General features: G+C 39.4%; 1 protein-coding gene across 1 annotated transcript; it reads right to left on the bottom strand.

The window, feature by feature from the left end:
* Window positions 1–13,378: 13,378 nt before the first annotated feature.
* LOC128982670 (uncharacterized) lies at window positions 13,379–14,887 on the bottom strand. Its single transcript, XM_054401613.1, has one exon. The coding sequence runs from the start codon at window positions 14,885–14,887 to the stop codon at window positions 13,400–13,402; it is 1,488 nt and encodes a 495-aa protein (XP_054257588.1). The 3' UTR covers window positions 13,379–13,399.
* Window positions 14,888–17,351: the final 2,464 nt, after the last annotated feature.

The raw sequence follows: 17,351 nt of genomic DNA, 5'->3' as shown, positions 1-17,351 counted from the left end.
TACACACTTGTACAACCTTGTACACACTTGTACACCCTTGTACACACATGTATAACCTTGTACACAACTTGTACAACCTTGTACACACTTGTACAACCTTGTAAAAACTTGTACAACCTTGTACACACTTGTACACCCTTGTACACACTTGTACAACCTTGTACACACTTGTACAACCTTGTACACACTTGTACAACCTTGTACACACTTGTACAACCTTGTACACACTTGTACAACCTTGTACACACTTGTACAACCTTGTACACACTTGTACAACCTTGTACACACTTGTACAACCTTGTACACACTTGTACAACCTTGTACACACTTGTACACACTTGTACAACCATGTAAAAACTTGTACAACCTTGTACACACTTGTACACCCTTGTACACACTTGTACAAGCTTGTACACACTTGTACAACCTTGTACACACTTGTACACCCTTGTACACACTTGTACAACCTTGTACAAACCTGTACACCCTTATACACACTTGTACAAGCTTGTACACACTTGTACAAGCTTGTACACACTTGTACACCTTTGTTCAAACTTGTGCACCCTTGTACACTTTTGTACACCCTTGTACACATTTGTACAACCTTGTACAAACTTGTACACACTTGTACAAACTTGTACACACTTGTACAACCTTGTACAAACTTGTACAACCTTGTACACACTTGTACAACCTTGTACACACTTGTACAAGTTGTACACACTTGTACAACCTTGTACACACTTGTACAACCTTGTACACACTTGTACAACCTTGTACACAATTGTAAAACCTTGTACACACTTGTACAACCTTGTACAAACTTGTACACACTTGTACAAACTTTTACATCCTTGTACACATTTGTACACCCTTGTACACACTTGTACAACCTTGTACAACCTTGTACAAACCTGTACACCCTTGTACACACTTGTACAAGCTTGTACACGATTGTACACCCTTGTACACACTTGTGCACCCTTGTACAAACTTGTACATCCTTGTACACACTTGTACAACCTTGTACAAACTTGTACAAACTTGTACAAACTTGTACACAATTGTACAGCCTTGTACACAATTGTACAACCTTGTACACACTTGTACAACCTTGTACACACTTGTACAACCTTGTACACACTTGTACAACCTTGTACACAATTGTACAGCCTTGTACACAATTGTACAACCTTGTACACACTTCTACAGCCTTGTACACACTTGTACAGCCTTGTACAAAATTGTACAGCCTTGTACACAATTGTACAACCTTGTACACACTTGTACAACCTTGTACACCCTTGTACAAACTTTTACACATCGTACACACTTGTACACACTTGTACAAACTTGTACATCCTTGTACACACTTGTACAACCTTGTACACACTTGTACAACCTTGTACACACTTGTACATCCTTGTACACAATTGTACAACCTTGTACACAGTTGTACAGCCTTGTACACAATTGTACAACCTTGTACACACTTGTACAACCTTGTACACCCTTGTACACACTTTTACTTATCGTACACACTTGTACAACCTTGTACACACTTGTACATCCTTGTACACAATTGTACAACCTTGTACACACTTGTACAACCTTGTACACAATTGTACAGCCTTGTACACAATTGTACAACCTTGTACACACTTGTACAGCCTTGTACACACTTGTACAGCCTTGTACAAAATTGTACAGCCTTGTACGCAATTGTGCAACCTTGTACACACTTGTACAACCTTGTACACCCTTGTACAAACTTTTACACATCGTACACACTTGTACACACTTGTACAAACTTTTACACACTTGTACAACCTTGTACACACTTGTACAACCTTGTACACACTTGTACATCCTTGTACACAATTGTACAACCTTGTACACAGTTGTACAGCCTTGTACACAATTGTACAACCTTGTACACACTTGTACAACCTTGTACACCCTTGTACACACTTTTACTTATCGTACACACTTGTACACCCTTGTACAAACTTGTACATCCTTGTACACACTTGTACAACCTTGTACAAACTTGTACAAACTTGTACATCCTTGTTCACGATTTTACACCCTTGTACACACTTGTACAACCTTGTAAAAACTTGTACAACCTTGTACACACTTGTACACCCTTGTACACACTTGTACAACCTTGTACACACTTGTACAACCTTGTACACACTTGTACAACCTTGTACACACTTGTACAACCTTGTACACACTTGTACAACCTTGTACACACTTGTACAACCTTGTACACACTTGTACAACCTTGTACACACTTGTACAACCTTGTACACACTTGTACAACCTTGTACACACTTGTACACACTTGTACAACCATGTAAAAACTTGTACAACCTTGTACACACTTGTACACCCTTGTACACACTTGTACAAGCTTGTACACACTTGTACAACCTTGTACACACTTGTACACCCTTGTACACACTTGTACAACCTTGTACAAACCTGTACACCCTTATACACACTTGTACAAGCTTGTACACACTTGTACAAGCTTGTACACACTTGTACACCTTTGTTCAAACTTGTGCACCCTTGTACACTTTTGTACACCCTTGTACACATTTGTACAACCTTGTACAAACTTGTACACACTTGTACAAACTTGTACACACTTGTACAACCTTGTACAAACTTGTACAACCTTGTACACACTTGTACAACCTTGTACACACTTGTACAAGTTGTACACACTTGTACAACCTTGTACACACTTGTACAACCTTGTACACACTTGTACAACCTTGTACACAATTGTAAAACCTTGTACACACTTGTACAACCTTGTACAAACTTGTACACACTTGTACAAACTTTTACATCCTTGTACACATTTGTACACCCTTGTACACACTTGTACAACCTTGTACAACCTTGTACAAACCTGTACACCCTTGTACACACTTGTACAAGCTTGTACACGATTGTACACCCTTGTACACACTTGTGCACCCTTGTACAAACTTGTACATCCTTGTACACACTTGTACAACCTTGTACAAACTTGTACAAACTTGTACAAACTTGTACACAATTGTACAGCCTTGTACACAATTGTACAACCTTGTACACACTTGTACAACCTTGTACACACTTGTACAACCTTGTACACACTTGTACAACCTTGTACACAATTGTACAGCCTTGTACACAATTGTACAACCTTGTACACACTTCTACAGCCTTGTACACACTTGTACAGCCTTGTACAAAATTGTACAGCCTTGTACACAATTGTACAACCTTGTACACACTTGTACAACCTTGTACACCCTTGTACAAACTTTTACACATCGTACACACTTGTACACACTTGTACAAACTTGTACATCCTTGTACACACTTGTACAACCTTGTACACACTTGTACAACCTTGTACACACTTGTACATCCTTGTACACAATTGTACAACCTTGTACACAGTTGTACAGCCTTGTACACAATTGTACAACCTTGTACACACTTGTACAACCTTGTACACCCTTGTACACACTTTTACTTATCGTACACACTTGTACACCCTTGTACAAACTTGTACATCCTTGTACACACTTGTACAACCTTGTACAAACTTGTACAAACTTGTACATCCTTGTACACGATTTTACACCCTTGTACACACTTGTACAACCTTGTAAAAACTTGTACAACCTTGTACACACTTGTACACCCTTGTACACACTTGTACAACCTTGTACACACTTGTACAACCTTGTACACACTTGTACAACCTTGTACACACTTGTACAACCTTGTACACACTTGTACAACCTTGTACACACTTGTACAACCTTGTACACACTTGTACAACCTTGTACACACTTGTACAACCTTGTACACACTTGTACAACCTTGTACACACTTGTACAACCTTGTACACACTTGTACAACCATGTAAAAACTTGTACAACCTTGTACACACTTGTACACCCTTGTACACACTTGTACAAGCTTGTACACACTTGTACAACCTTGTACACACTTGAACACCCTTGTACACACTTGTACAACCTTGTACAAACCTGTACACCCTTATACACACTTGTACAAGCTTGTACACACTTGTACAAGCTTGTACACACTTGTACACCTTTGTTCAAACTTGTGCACCCTTGTACACTTTTGTACACCCTTGTACACATTTGTACAACCTTGTACAAACTTGTACACACTTGTACAAACTTGTACACACTTGTACAACCTTGTACAAACTTGTACAACCTTGTACACACTTGTACAACCTTGTACACACTTGTACAAGTTGTACACACTTGTACAACCTTGTACACACTTGTACAACCTTGTACACACTTGTACAACCTTGTACACAATTGTAAAACCTTGTACACACTTGTACAACCTTGTACAAACTTGTACACACTTGTACAAACTTTTACATCCTTGTACACATTTGTACACCCTTGTACACACTTGTACAACCTTGTACAACCTTGTACAAACCTGTACACCCTTGTACACACTTGTACAAGCTTGTACAAGATTGTACACCCTTGTACACACTTGTGCACCCTTGTACAAACTTATACATCCTTGTACACACTTGTACAACCTTGTACAAACTTGTACAAACTTGTACAAACTTGTACAAACTTGTACATCCTTGTACACGATAGTACACCCTTGTACACACTTGTACAACCTTGTACACACTTGTACAACCTGATACACAATTGTACAACCTTGTACACACTTGTACAACCTTGTACACACTTGTACAACCTTGTACACACTTGTACAACCTTGTACACACTTGTACAACCTTGTACACACTTTTACAACCTTGTACACACTTGTACAGCCTTGTACACAATTGTACAACCTTGTACACACTTGTACAACCTTGTACACACTTGTACAACCTTGTACACAATTGTACAGCCTTGTACACACTTGTACAACCTTGTACACACTTGTACAGCCATGTACAAAATTGTAAAACCTTGTACACACTTGTACAGCCTTTTACACAATTGTACAACCTTGTACACACTTGTACAACCTTGTACACCCTTGTACAAACTTTTACACATCGTACACACTTGTACATCCTTGTACAAACTTGTACATCCTTGTACACACTTGTACAACTTTGTACACACTTGTACAATCTTGTACACACTTGTACAGCCTTGTACACAATTGTACAACCTTGTACACACTTGTACAGCCTTGTACACAATTGTACAATCTTGTACACACTTGTACAACCTTGTACACCCTTGTACACACTTTTACTTATCGTACACACTTGTACACCTTTGTACAAACTTGTACATCCTTGTACACGTTGTACAACCTTGTACAAACTTGTACAAACTTGTACATCCTTGTACACGATTTTACCGCCTTGTACACACTTGTACAACCTTGTAAAAACTTGTACAACCTTGTACACACTTGTACACCCTTGTACACACTTGTACAAGCTTGTACACACTTGTACAACCTTGTACACACTTGTACACCCTTGTACACACATGTATAACCTTGTACACAACTTGTACAACCTTGTACACACTTGTACAACCTTGTAAAAACTTGTACAACCTTGTACACACTTGTACACCCTTGTACACACTTGTACAACCTTGTACACACTTGTACAACCTTGTACACACTTGTACAACCTTGTACACACTTGTACAACCTTGTACACACTTGTACAACCTTGTACACACTTGTACAACCTTGTACACACTTGTACAACCTTGTACACACTTGTACAACCTTGTACACACTTGTACAACCTTGTACACACTTGTACAACCTTGTACACACTTGTACACACTTGTACAACCATGTAAAAACTTGTACAACCTTGTACACACTTGTACACCCTTGTACACACTTGTACAAGCTTGTACACACTTGTACAACCTTGTACACACTTGTACACCCTTGTACACACTTGTACAACCTTGTACAAACCTGTACACCCTTATACACACTTGTACAAGCTTGTACACACTTGTACAAGCTTGTACACACTTGTACACCTTTGTTCAAACTTGTGCACCCTTGTACACTTTTGTACACCCTTGTACACATTTGTACAACCTTGTACAAACTTGTACACACTTGTACAAACTTGTACACACTTGTACAACCTTGTACAAACTTGTACAACCTTGTACACACTTGTACAACCTTGTACACACTTGTACAAGTTGTACACACTTGTACAACCTTGTACACACTTGTACAACCTTGTACACGATTGTACACCCTTGTACACACTTGTGCACCCTTGTACAAACTTGTACATCCTTGTACACACTTGTACAACCTTGTACAAACTTGTACAAACTTGTACAAACTTGTACACAATTGTACAGCCTTGTACACAATTGTACAACCTTGTACACACTTGTACAACCTTGTACACACTTGTACAACCTTGTACACACTTGTACAACCTTGTACACAATTGTACAGCCTTGTACACAATTGTACAACCTTGTACACACTTCTACAGCCTTGTACACACTTGTACAGCCTTGTACAAAATTGTACAGCCTTGTACACAATTGTACAACCTTGTACACACTTGTACAACCTTGTACACCCTTGTACAAACTTTTACACATCGTACACACTTGTACACACTTGTACAAACTTGTACATCCTTGTACACACTTGTACAACCTTGTACACACTTGTACAACCTTGTACACACTTGTACATCCTTGTACACAATTGTACAACCTTGTACACAGTTGTACAGCCTTGTACACAATTGTACAACCTTGTACACACTTGTACAACCTTGTACACCCTTGTACACACTTTTACTTATCGTACACACTTGTACACCCTTGTACAAACTTGTACATCCTTGTACACACTTGTACAACCTTGTAAAAACTTGTACAACCTTGTACACACTTGTACACCCTTGTACACACTTGTACAACCTTGTACACACTTGTACAACCTTGTACACACTTGTACAACCTTGTACACACTTGTACAACCTTGTACACACTTGTACAACCTTGTACACACTTGTACAACCTTGTACACACTTGTACAACCTTGTACACACTTGTACAACCTTGAACACACTTGTACAACCTTGTACACACTTGTACAACCTTGTACACACTTGTACAACCATGTAAAAACTTGTACAACCTTGTACACACTTGTACACCCTTGTACACACTTGTACAAGCTTGTACACACTTGTACAACCTTGTACACACTTGAACACCCTTGTACACACTTGTACAACCTTGTACAAACCTGTACACCCTTATACACACTTGTACAAGCTTGTACACACTTGTACAAGCTTGTACACACTTGTACACCTTTGTTCAAACTTGTGCACCCTTGTACACTTTTGTACACCCTTGTACACATTTGTACAACCTTGTACAAACTTGTACACACTTGTACAAACTTGTACACACTTGTACAACCTTGTACAAACTTGTACAACCTTGTACACACTTGTACAACCTTGTACACACTTGTACAAGTTGTACACACTTGTACAACCTTGTACACACTTGTACAACCTTGTACACACTTGTACAACCTTGTACACAATTGTAAAACCTTGTACACACTTGTACAACCTTGTACAAACTTGTACACACTTGTACAAACTTTTACATCCTTGTACACATTTGTACACCCTTGTACACACTTGTACAACCTTGTACAACCTTGTACAAACCTGTACACCCTTGTACACACTTGTACAAGCTTGTACAAGATTGTACACCCTTGTACACACTTGTGCACCCTTGTACAAACTTATACATCCTTGTACACACTTGTACAACCTTGTACAAACTTGTACAAACTTGTACAAACTTGTACAAACTTGTACATCCTTGTACACGATAGTACACCCTTGTACACACTTGTACAACCTTGTACACACTTGTACAACCTGATACACAATTGTACAACCTTGTACACACTTGTACAACCTTGTACACACTTGTACAACCTTGTACACACTTGTACAACCTTGTACACACTTGTACAACCTTGTACACACTTTTACAACCTTGTACACACTTGTACAGCCTTGTACACAATTGTACAACCTTGTACACACTTGTACAACCTTGTACACACTTGTACAACCTTGTACACAATTGTACAGCCTTGTACACACTTGTACAACCTTGTACACACTTGTACAGCCATGTACAAAATTGTAAAACCTTGTACACACTTGTACAGCCTTTTACACAATTGTACAACCTTGTACACACTTGTACAACCTTGTACACCCTTGTACAAACTTTTACACATCGTACACACTGCAACACCTGCCTGTCTGTATTGGCCTAGCTCAGGGAGAAGGGGGGTCCAGTTGCTTAAGGGCAGGGCTGAATGGTTGAGGGCACCAAAGGTGCAAGTCCAAGTTGGTACTGAAGTATGTTTTATTTATATTAGGGGCGCCACCTTGTTTACCTTTGTAGCCAAGCAGGATATTAACAAGGACCATTCCTGCAGGAGTAGGACCGCTTTAGTGTAACCTCTACCATCAGATAAAGAAAAAAAAAAAACAAAGTGCTTGTCTGTGATTTGCAAAATAAATTCAATATAAATCTCAAATAAATCTTATAAACACTAAACTCAAACACTAGCCTAGTAAAAACCTGACTGAAATGTTTTTAAGTTGAGCACTAAAAGTTTAAATGGTATCAGAAAAACTCTAGGTAAAATCTAATAATACTTGGTCAAGTTGATAAGCAAACAATAAACAATGTAACTCAGATAAGCTTTGCTCAGTGAATCTTTCTGTAGGTTCAAAATATAATCTAAGTCAGGAATGTGTACCCAGAAGTAGGCAGAGATAAAGAGATCAAATAATTCTGGCTAAATATTCTTTAATCTCTGAGAGTATTAAACACACAATAGGCCAAAATGCCAGAATTAAGAATAAACAATATTAATGAAATTATTTATGATTGACTTTTAAACAAACAATAGCAGCTCACAAATGCTGCTCTATTTCTAAGTATTGACTAAATCAAAACAGCTTACAGAATTCTGTCAAAATGTATAAGTCTTAAGAAAATCAATTTAATAACTCAGAATTTGTAAAACTTTCAAAGTTGGAGCGCTCCAGTGAATATTTGACCATTACCAAAATATGATGTGATTATATGACAATCTTAACCTAAAAACATGATCCCATAAGAATATTACATAAGAACAACACATGGTATAGACCCTGAAATATAGACATAATATTGACGCTGAAATATAGACACAATCCTTTACCCTGAAATATAGACAAAAAAAAATTACACTGAAATATAGACACGATAATTATCAACAAGATTCACAAAATAATACAATATACAAGGGCCTTGCCGTTAAAATTCAATGTAAATCAACAATTCTTAAAACTAAATGATTATCTCCTTTGTTGGCGCTGAAGTCCAGTAGAGTCTATAGTAGGGCTGGTCACTCACACTCACTCTTAGAAGGAAAGTGTTCAAGTCCAGAGAGAATCCCAAATGGTAAGTATAAATTGATTAAAGCAGATAACTCACCGCAATGTCCAGTAAGGTTACGATATCCGGTTCGGACCGATTCGAATTCACGAACCACACGAGTATTACCAAGTCACAGGGTATCGCAAGGATTGAACCAGGGCTCACAGGTCGAGAAGCCACTCCAGAGATACGGTAGAAGGCACCAGCCACAACAGGATCCGGCATAAACCCTCAGCTACTTCAATTGTAAGTCAGCATTAAATCCAACGATGATGTCGGAGGGTCAGCACTATTAACAAATATTAAACTAAAAGTAGGTGATCCTCACTCTTCAGAGACTCAGTTCAGACAGACACAAATCATTTTCAAGGTAATTTTCCAATATGATGCCACAGCCAAGTAGATAACATCGGTGAAGAGATAACGTTTGCCAAACGATAAGGAGGCATTGAAGTGAAAGTGGTCTAGCGTCAGGAATTGTCATGGCACTGGCCAGTATACTGGATTATGGAATTTTCCTTGCCCCTCAACTAATTAGAAGCACAACTCATGACATCAATGTTCTTAATTTGCAAAATTCGACTACTGCAGGCGCGCACAACAGTATGTTAAATTTTTTAATTGTTGGGTGATCAGTCCAACAAAATTTCGAAATAGTGGGCAATTTAAGAATAAAATGTCACAAACACTCCCCTTCCTCCAGAAAATTTCTTAAATTTTCTACTATTGAAGGTATTTCTTTAAGTCAGCAATGTGCCATTTGCCAATTTCTTTTCCTTGAAGGTCAGCTAGAGAGTACACCAATGGTGAAATCTTGCGGGTTATTCGAAATGGTCCAACATATCTTGGGGCTAGTTTGGCGGAAAAGAACTTTGATGCATCAGATTGTGGGAAGTTCTTCTTTAGTACCAGATCATTGACCTTGTATTCAACATTTCTTCTACGAAGATTATATCTTGTTGCATTCTTTTGATGAGCCTCCTTGAGTCTGTCTGAAACTTCCCGGTGAAAATTCTTCAGCTCGTCCAGTTTAGTGCCGTACTGTTCACAGTCTTCAACATCTGGAATATTTCCATTCTGAAGATTCTCAAATCCTGGTCCAGATATGGCAAGCTCCCGTCCAAAATTCAGGAAGGCTGGAGTATGCTGAGTAGTCTCATGATAGGCGGTGCGAAGTGCAAATCCAATCTGTGGGATATATTTGTCCCATTCACGGTGGTTTTCTTGAATGTAAGCGCGTAACATGGATACGATATCACGGTTGACACGCTCAGCAGGGTTTGCTTGGGGATGTCTACTTGCATTCAGGAGGATCTTACAATTATAACTCTGGGCTAACTTCTTCACAGGTCCACCAATATATTCGGATCCGTTGTCACAGATGATGTACTTAGGTATTCCAAACATCAGAAAAATATCTTCTTCAAGGTGTTGGGCCACCAGTCTTGAAGTAGCAGCTCTCAAGGGGCGTAAGATAGTAAACTTTGAAAATGTGTCGGTTACTACAGACAAGTATTTAAATCCTTTCAAGGACCGCGGAAAAGGTCCGATAAGATCAGCAGCTATCATCTTGAATGGTGCATCAACTCCACGGTGTTCACCCATCATCCCAGCAGGTAGTTGGTGATCATACTTGGTACATTGGCACGTATAACATCTAGATACAAAAGTAGCGACATCCTTCCTCATCTTCGGCCAGTAGAACCGTTGCTGCATCCTCTTGTAAGTCTTGAGAACTCCCTGATGACCGCAAGTCGGAGGATTGTGACATTCTTCAATGGCCCTTTGTCTCAGCTCCTTGGGTAGTACAAGTCTCCAAGCATCATCATCCAAGTTTGGATCCAGTCTGTCAACAGTCTTCCACAGTTCATTGCCTTTAACACACCACTGCTTGTAGTTTTCCTTGTTGTTGATAACTCGGGATATCATGTTGGTGTACCATCGATCCTTAATTTCTTGGGGTATCTCTATCAAGGCACAAGTCGCAACTGGTTCAGAACTTTGCTCTTCTGCAGAATTTTGGGGAGAGCGGGATAACATGTCTGGAACGACATTCTCCTGTCCCTTGCGATGAACAAGCTGAAAGTCATAAGGTTGAAGGCGAGTGGTCCATCTAGCTAAGCGACCAGCAGGGTCCTTTAAATTATTTAGCCATAAAAGACTATAATGGTCCGTGATCACAGTAAATCTTGTGCCTTCGACATAAGGTCTGTATCGTTCGATGGCCCAAATCACCGCAAGGCACTCACGCTCTGTGGCAGAGTAGTTTTGCTCTTGTCGGGTTAAGGTACGGCTGGCGTATGCCACCACTACTTCACCTTCCTCCAACTGCTGACTGAGAACAGCACCCAACCCATACCCTGAAGCATCGCACGATATGATGAAAGGCTTAGTGAAGTCCGGGCAAGTCAAAATTGGAGCAGAGATTAAACAATCCTTAATGTCCCTAAACGCTTTCTCAGCTTCCTCAGTCCAGTCAAATTTTGAGTTTCTCTTTAACAATGAAGTCAGAGGGTACATTCTGCCGGCAAAATCTTTGATGAATCTCCGATACCAGGAAGCGGTCCCGCAGAATTGGCGAACTTCCTTTTGATTCCTTGGAGTAGGCAGATCAACAATGGCTTTCACCTTGTCTGGATCAACATGAAGTCCATCTTCACTGACCACATACCCTAAATACCTAAGTTCCTTCCGACAGAATTGGCACTTTTCTTGGTTTAATGTTAATTTAGCTTCACGTATACGCCTAAATACTTCTGACAGTACTTCCAAATGTTTCTTAAAGGTAGGTGTTACTAGGATTATGTCATCTAGATAGACAAATACAAAGGGCTCCAGGTCAGGTCCAAGAACGTTGTCGACAAAACGTTGCCAGGTGGCAGGTGCGCCACAGAGTCCAAATGGCATTGTCACGAATTGGTAAAGTCCTCTCCCAGGGATGGTGAAAGCAGTCTTCTCTTTGCTTTTGTTCTCCAAAGGTATTTGCCAATACGCACTCTTAATGTCAAGACTAGATATGTATTTTGCATCCCGGAGTCTATCCAAAATCGAAGTTACATGAGGCAAAGGATAAGCATCTTTCTTACTAACGGCATTTACTTTCCTGAAGTCAACAATGAATCTCTTAGACCCATCAGGCTTATCTATGAGAAATATAGGTGATGACCATTCACTCTTCGATGGCTCTATCACACCCAACTCTAACATCTGTGAAAGTTCTTTGTCTATAAGTGCTTGTCTAGCAGGTGACGTTGGAAAATAGCGCTGTTTTATGGGTGGAGAGTCCCCGGTGTCAATGACATGATAAACTCTATCGGTGCGACCCAAAACTTTTGGTTCATCTTTAAAATGACTATCAATTAATTGTTGAAGATCTTTCTTTGCATCCGGTGACAGGTGTTGCTCAGATTTTATGCCCTCAATAGCACTACAATACATCTTAGGTTGAGAAGAAAAATGCCATTCACGATTATGAATGTCTGCTACAATGTGCATCCTCTCCCAGAAATCTATTCCTAGAATTAACGAATGCTGTAAATCTGGTACGACTAAAGCCTTTATGTATTCAGTCCGTCCCTTCAATGTAACTGGAAGAATCACAAATCCATCAATAGCATGTCTCTTGGCATCTGCAGTTTCAACAAACTGACTATTAATTTTGTGAAGACGCACAGGACATCCGTTCAGATTACGCATTCCATCTTTACCCAAGATAGTTTGAGATGCCCCTGAATCAAGAAGTGCAGTAAATTCCTTACCAAAAACTCTCACTGACAAATAAGGCCTGGAGTCATTTACCTGGGTCTCCATAACATAATCTAGCTTAATAGAAGGTGATTGTTCTTGGGAATCAGCCTCAGTTATGTAGCTGACTCCCGGCTCAGTCCGTTTTTTGAAACACAAGAAGGGCAATCTTTCTTTAAAATATTATCTTTTCCACATCCATAGCAGAATCTCTTCTTCGGTCGGGTACAATCTCTAAATCGGTGTCCTCTCATAGAACAGTTCCAACAAGTAAAGGGGAAGTTGTCTCCTGATGGACTTTGATGGATACTGGCTACTCGCTCTCCAGTCACTCTTCTGTGTCGGTATGGCTCTTGATATGCCAAGTCAGGTTCCAATGTAGTCTCACTCCTAGGCGAAGGTCTTGGTTTTGAAGTTCTAAGACGTCCCGCTTGTGCTCTTCGACCCATGAGACGCAATTCATCCAAACTCTTGATGTCTAGTAGGGCAAGTCTGTCTTGTAGTTGAGGGTGCAAATTATTAAATATTTGCGCTAGGCGACTTGTTTCCGGAATTTCAACTGATAGTCTCTCATACAAGCCTTCCATGGCAGCCATATATAAGTCTATTGGTTCTTGTTCTCCTTGGATACGGTTGAAGATCTCTTGTTGGAGACGGAAATCATAATCGGGAGGCTGGAAGACATCTCGCAATTCCTTACACAACTGAGGCCATGAGTGAATCCTACTAGTCGAGGCTCGATACCATACAAGAGCTGAACCCGAGAAAAGATCTACAGCTGATTCGAACAATTCGCTGTGAGTAACACCTCGTGCTCTGCGCAGTTCCTCAACTCTCTCTAAGAAGGCGGCTACACTTGATCCAGCATTATTATCAAATTTCAGCCCCCACTTATACACAGGGACATACTTAGGGCGATTGCTAGGGCTAGACTTCTCTTGATCGGTGTTACCAGATAGGTTAACTGAATTTCTCTGATCAGGCTGTTTATTCGGAATGTCTATCTTTTGAGGCAGGGGAGATAGTGGTCGTTGTTGCGGCAGACCATCTTTATTATTTGCAGCATTACTTGTTGGAAGTGTCAAAGACATCTGGGTCTTCACTGAGGAACTACCATCTTCTGTCTTCCGCATCAAGGTTGAAGGTGTAGTAGAGGTCTCATCTACAATCTTGGTGGGTTGGTCCGCTCCAATATTCTTGGTTGAAGTTCCTTGGTCTTTGAATGTATCTAAAAGCTCCTTTGTCTTTACTTCTAGTTCAGTTTTAGTTTTCTCTTGCTCATCATCACTTCCTGCTGTTCCAGGTATACGCCCAATTCTCAAATAAAGATGCCACAAGCGAGCTACTATCCGGTGATATTCATTATCCGTAAAGTTCCCTTCATAATCTGCCACGTTTGCTGACAAGTCCTCAAGTTTAGACTCACATTCTTCCAATTCTTCAGCGACATCTAGAGAATTCACAGCTGCTACACTAACTTCATCATTGTTTGCAACACTTTGTTGTAAACGCTTTCTTAATTCATTCGCATTGCCATCAGAAGATAACCCTCTAATTCTAAGTTCATACTCTACTTCTTTCTTCCTTAAATGGTACACATTCATGTTAATAACAGATATTAAATTCCAGAGAGAAAAAGAAATACTCATATAATTCTAACAAAATATGTAGATAAGACAACCCAAATATCTTCCTAAGATTTCCTATAAGATGCTTAAATTCTTTATTCCTTATCAGGCCCCACGTTGGCTGCGCCAGTTTGCAACACCTGCCTGTCTGTATTGGCCTAGCTCAGGGAGAAGGGGGGTCCAGTTGCTTAAGGGCAGGGCTGAATGGTTGAGGGCACCAAAGGTGCAAGTCCAAGTTGGTACTGAAGTATGTTTTATTTATATTAGGGGCGCCACCTTGTTTACCTTTGTAGCCAAGCAGGATATTAACAAGGACCATTCCTGCAGGAGTAGGACCGCTTTAGTGTAACCTCTACCATCAGATAAAGAAAAAAAAAAAACAAAGTGCTTGTCTGTGATTTGCAAAATAAATTCAATATAAATCTCAAATAAATCTTATAAACACTAAACTCAAACACTAGCCTAGTAAAAACCTGACTGAAATGTTTTTAAGTTGAGCACTAAAAGTTTAAATGGTATCAGAAAAACTCTAGGTAAAATCTAATAATACTTGGTCAAGTTGATAAGCAAACAATAAACAATGTAACTCAGATAAGCTTTGCTCAGTGAATCTTTCTGTAGGTTCAAAATATAATCTAAGTCAGGAATGTGTACCCAGAAGTAGGCAGAGATAAAGAGATCAAATAATTCTGGCTAAATATTCTTTAATCTCTGAGAGTATTAAACACACAATAGGCCAAAATGCCAGAATTAAGAATAAACAATATTAATGAAATTATTTATGATTGACTTTTAAACAAACAATAGCAGCTCACAAATGCTGCTCTATTTCTAAGTATTGACTAAATCAAAACAGCTTACAGAATTCTGTCAAAATGTATAAGTCTTAAGAAAATCAATTTAATAACTCAGAATTTGTAAAACTTTCAAAGTTGGAGCGCTCCAGTGAATATTTGACCATTACCAAAATATGATGTGATTATATGACAATCTTAACCTAAAAACATGATCCCATAAGAATATTACATAAGAACAACACATGGTATAGACCCTGAAATATAGACATAATATTGACGCTGAAATATAGACACAATCCTTTACCCTGAAATATAGACAAAAAAAAATTACACTGAAATATAGACACGATAATTATCAACAAGATTCACAAAATAATACAATATACAAGGGCCTTGCCGTTAAAATTCAATGTAAATCAACAATTCTTAAAACTAAATGATTATCTCCTTTGTTGGCGCTGAAGTCCAGTAGAGTCTATAGTAGGGCTGGTCACTCACACTCACTCTTAGAAGGAAAGTGTTCAAGTCCAGAGAGAATCCCAAATGGTAAGTATAAATTGATTAAAGCAGATAACTCACCGCAATGTCCAGTAAGGTTACGATATCCGGTTCGGACCGATTCGAATTCACGAACCACACGAGTATTACCAAGTCACAGGGTATCGCAAGGATTGAACCAGGGCTCACAGGTCGAGAAGCCACTCCAGAGATACGGTAGAAGGCACCAGCCACAACAGGATCCGGCATAAACCCTCAGCTACTTCAATTGTAAGTCAGCATTAAATCCAACGATGATGTCGGAGGGTCAGCACTATTAACAAATATTAAACTAAAAGTAGGTGATCCTCACTCTTCAGAGACTCAGTTCAGACAGACACAAATCATTTTCAAGGTAATTTTCCAATATGATGCCACAGCCAAGTAGATAACATCGGTGAAGAGATAACGTTTGCCAAACGATAAGGAGGCATTGAAGTGAAAGTGGTCTAGCGTCAGGAATTGTCATGGCACTGGCCAGTATACTGGATTATGGAATTTTCCTTGCCCCTCAACTAATTAGAAGCACAACTCATGACATCAATGTTCTTAATTTGCAAAATTCGACTACTGCAGGCGCGCACAACAGTATGTTAAATTTTTTAATTGTTGGGTGATCAGTCCAACAAAATTTCGAAATAGTGGGCAATTTAAGAATAAAATGTCACAACACTTGTACATCCTTGTACAAACTTGTACATCCTTGTACACACTTGTACAACTTTGTACACACTTGTACAATCTTGTACACACTTGTACAGCCTTGTACACAATTGTACAACCTTGTACACACTTGTACAGCCTTGTACACAATTGTACAATCTTGTACACACTTGTACAACCTTGTACACCCTTGTACACACTTTTACTTATCGTACACACTTGTACACCTTTGTACAAACTTGTACATCCTTGTACACGTTGTACAACCTTGTACAAACTTGTACAAACTTGTACATCCTTGTACACGATTTTACCGCCTTGTACACACTTGTACAACCTTGTAAAAACTTGTACAACCTTGTACACACTTGTACACCCTTGTACACACTTGTACAAGCTTGTACACACTTGTACAACCTTGTACACACTTGTACACCCTTGTA

This window comes from Macrosteles quadrilineatus, unplaced genomic scaffold (assembly GCF_028750875.1).
Source record: "Macrosteles quadrilineatus isolate MER2022 unplaced genomic scaffold, UCM_ALF_1.0 Scaffold_937__1_contigs__length_25492, whole genome shotgun sequence".
Taxonomy (NCBI): domain Eukaryota; kingdom Metazoa; phylum Arthropoda; class Insecta; order Hemiptera; family Cicadellidae; genus Macrosteles; species Macrosteles quadrilineatus.
The sequence above is the reverse complement of the archived record's forward strand: the minus strand, read 5'-3'. Positions and strand labels throughout refer to the sequence as shown.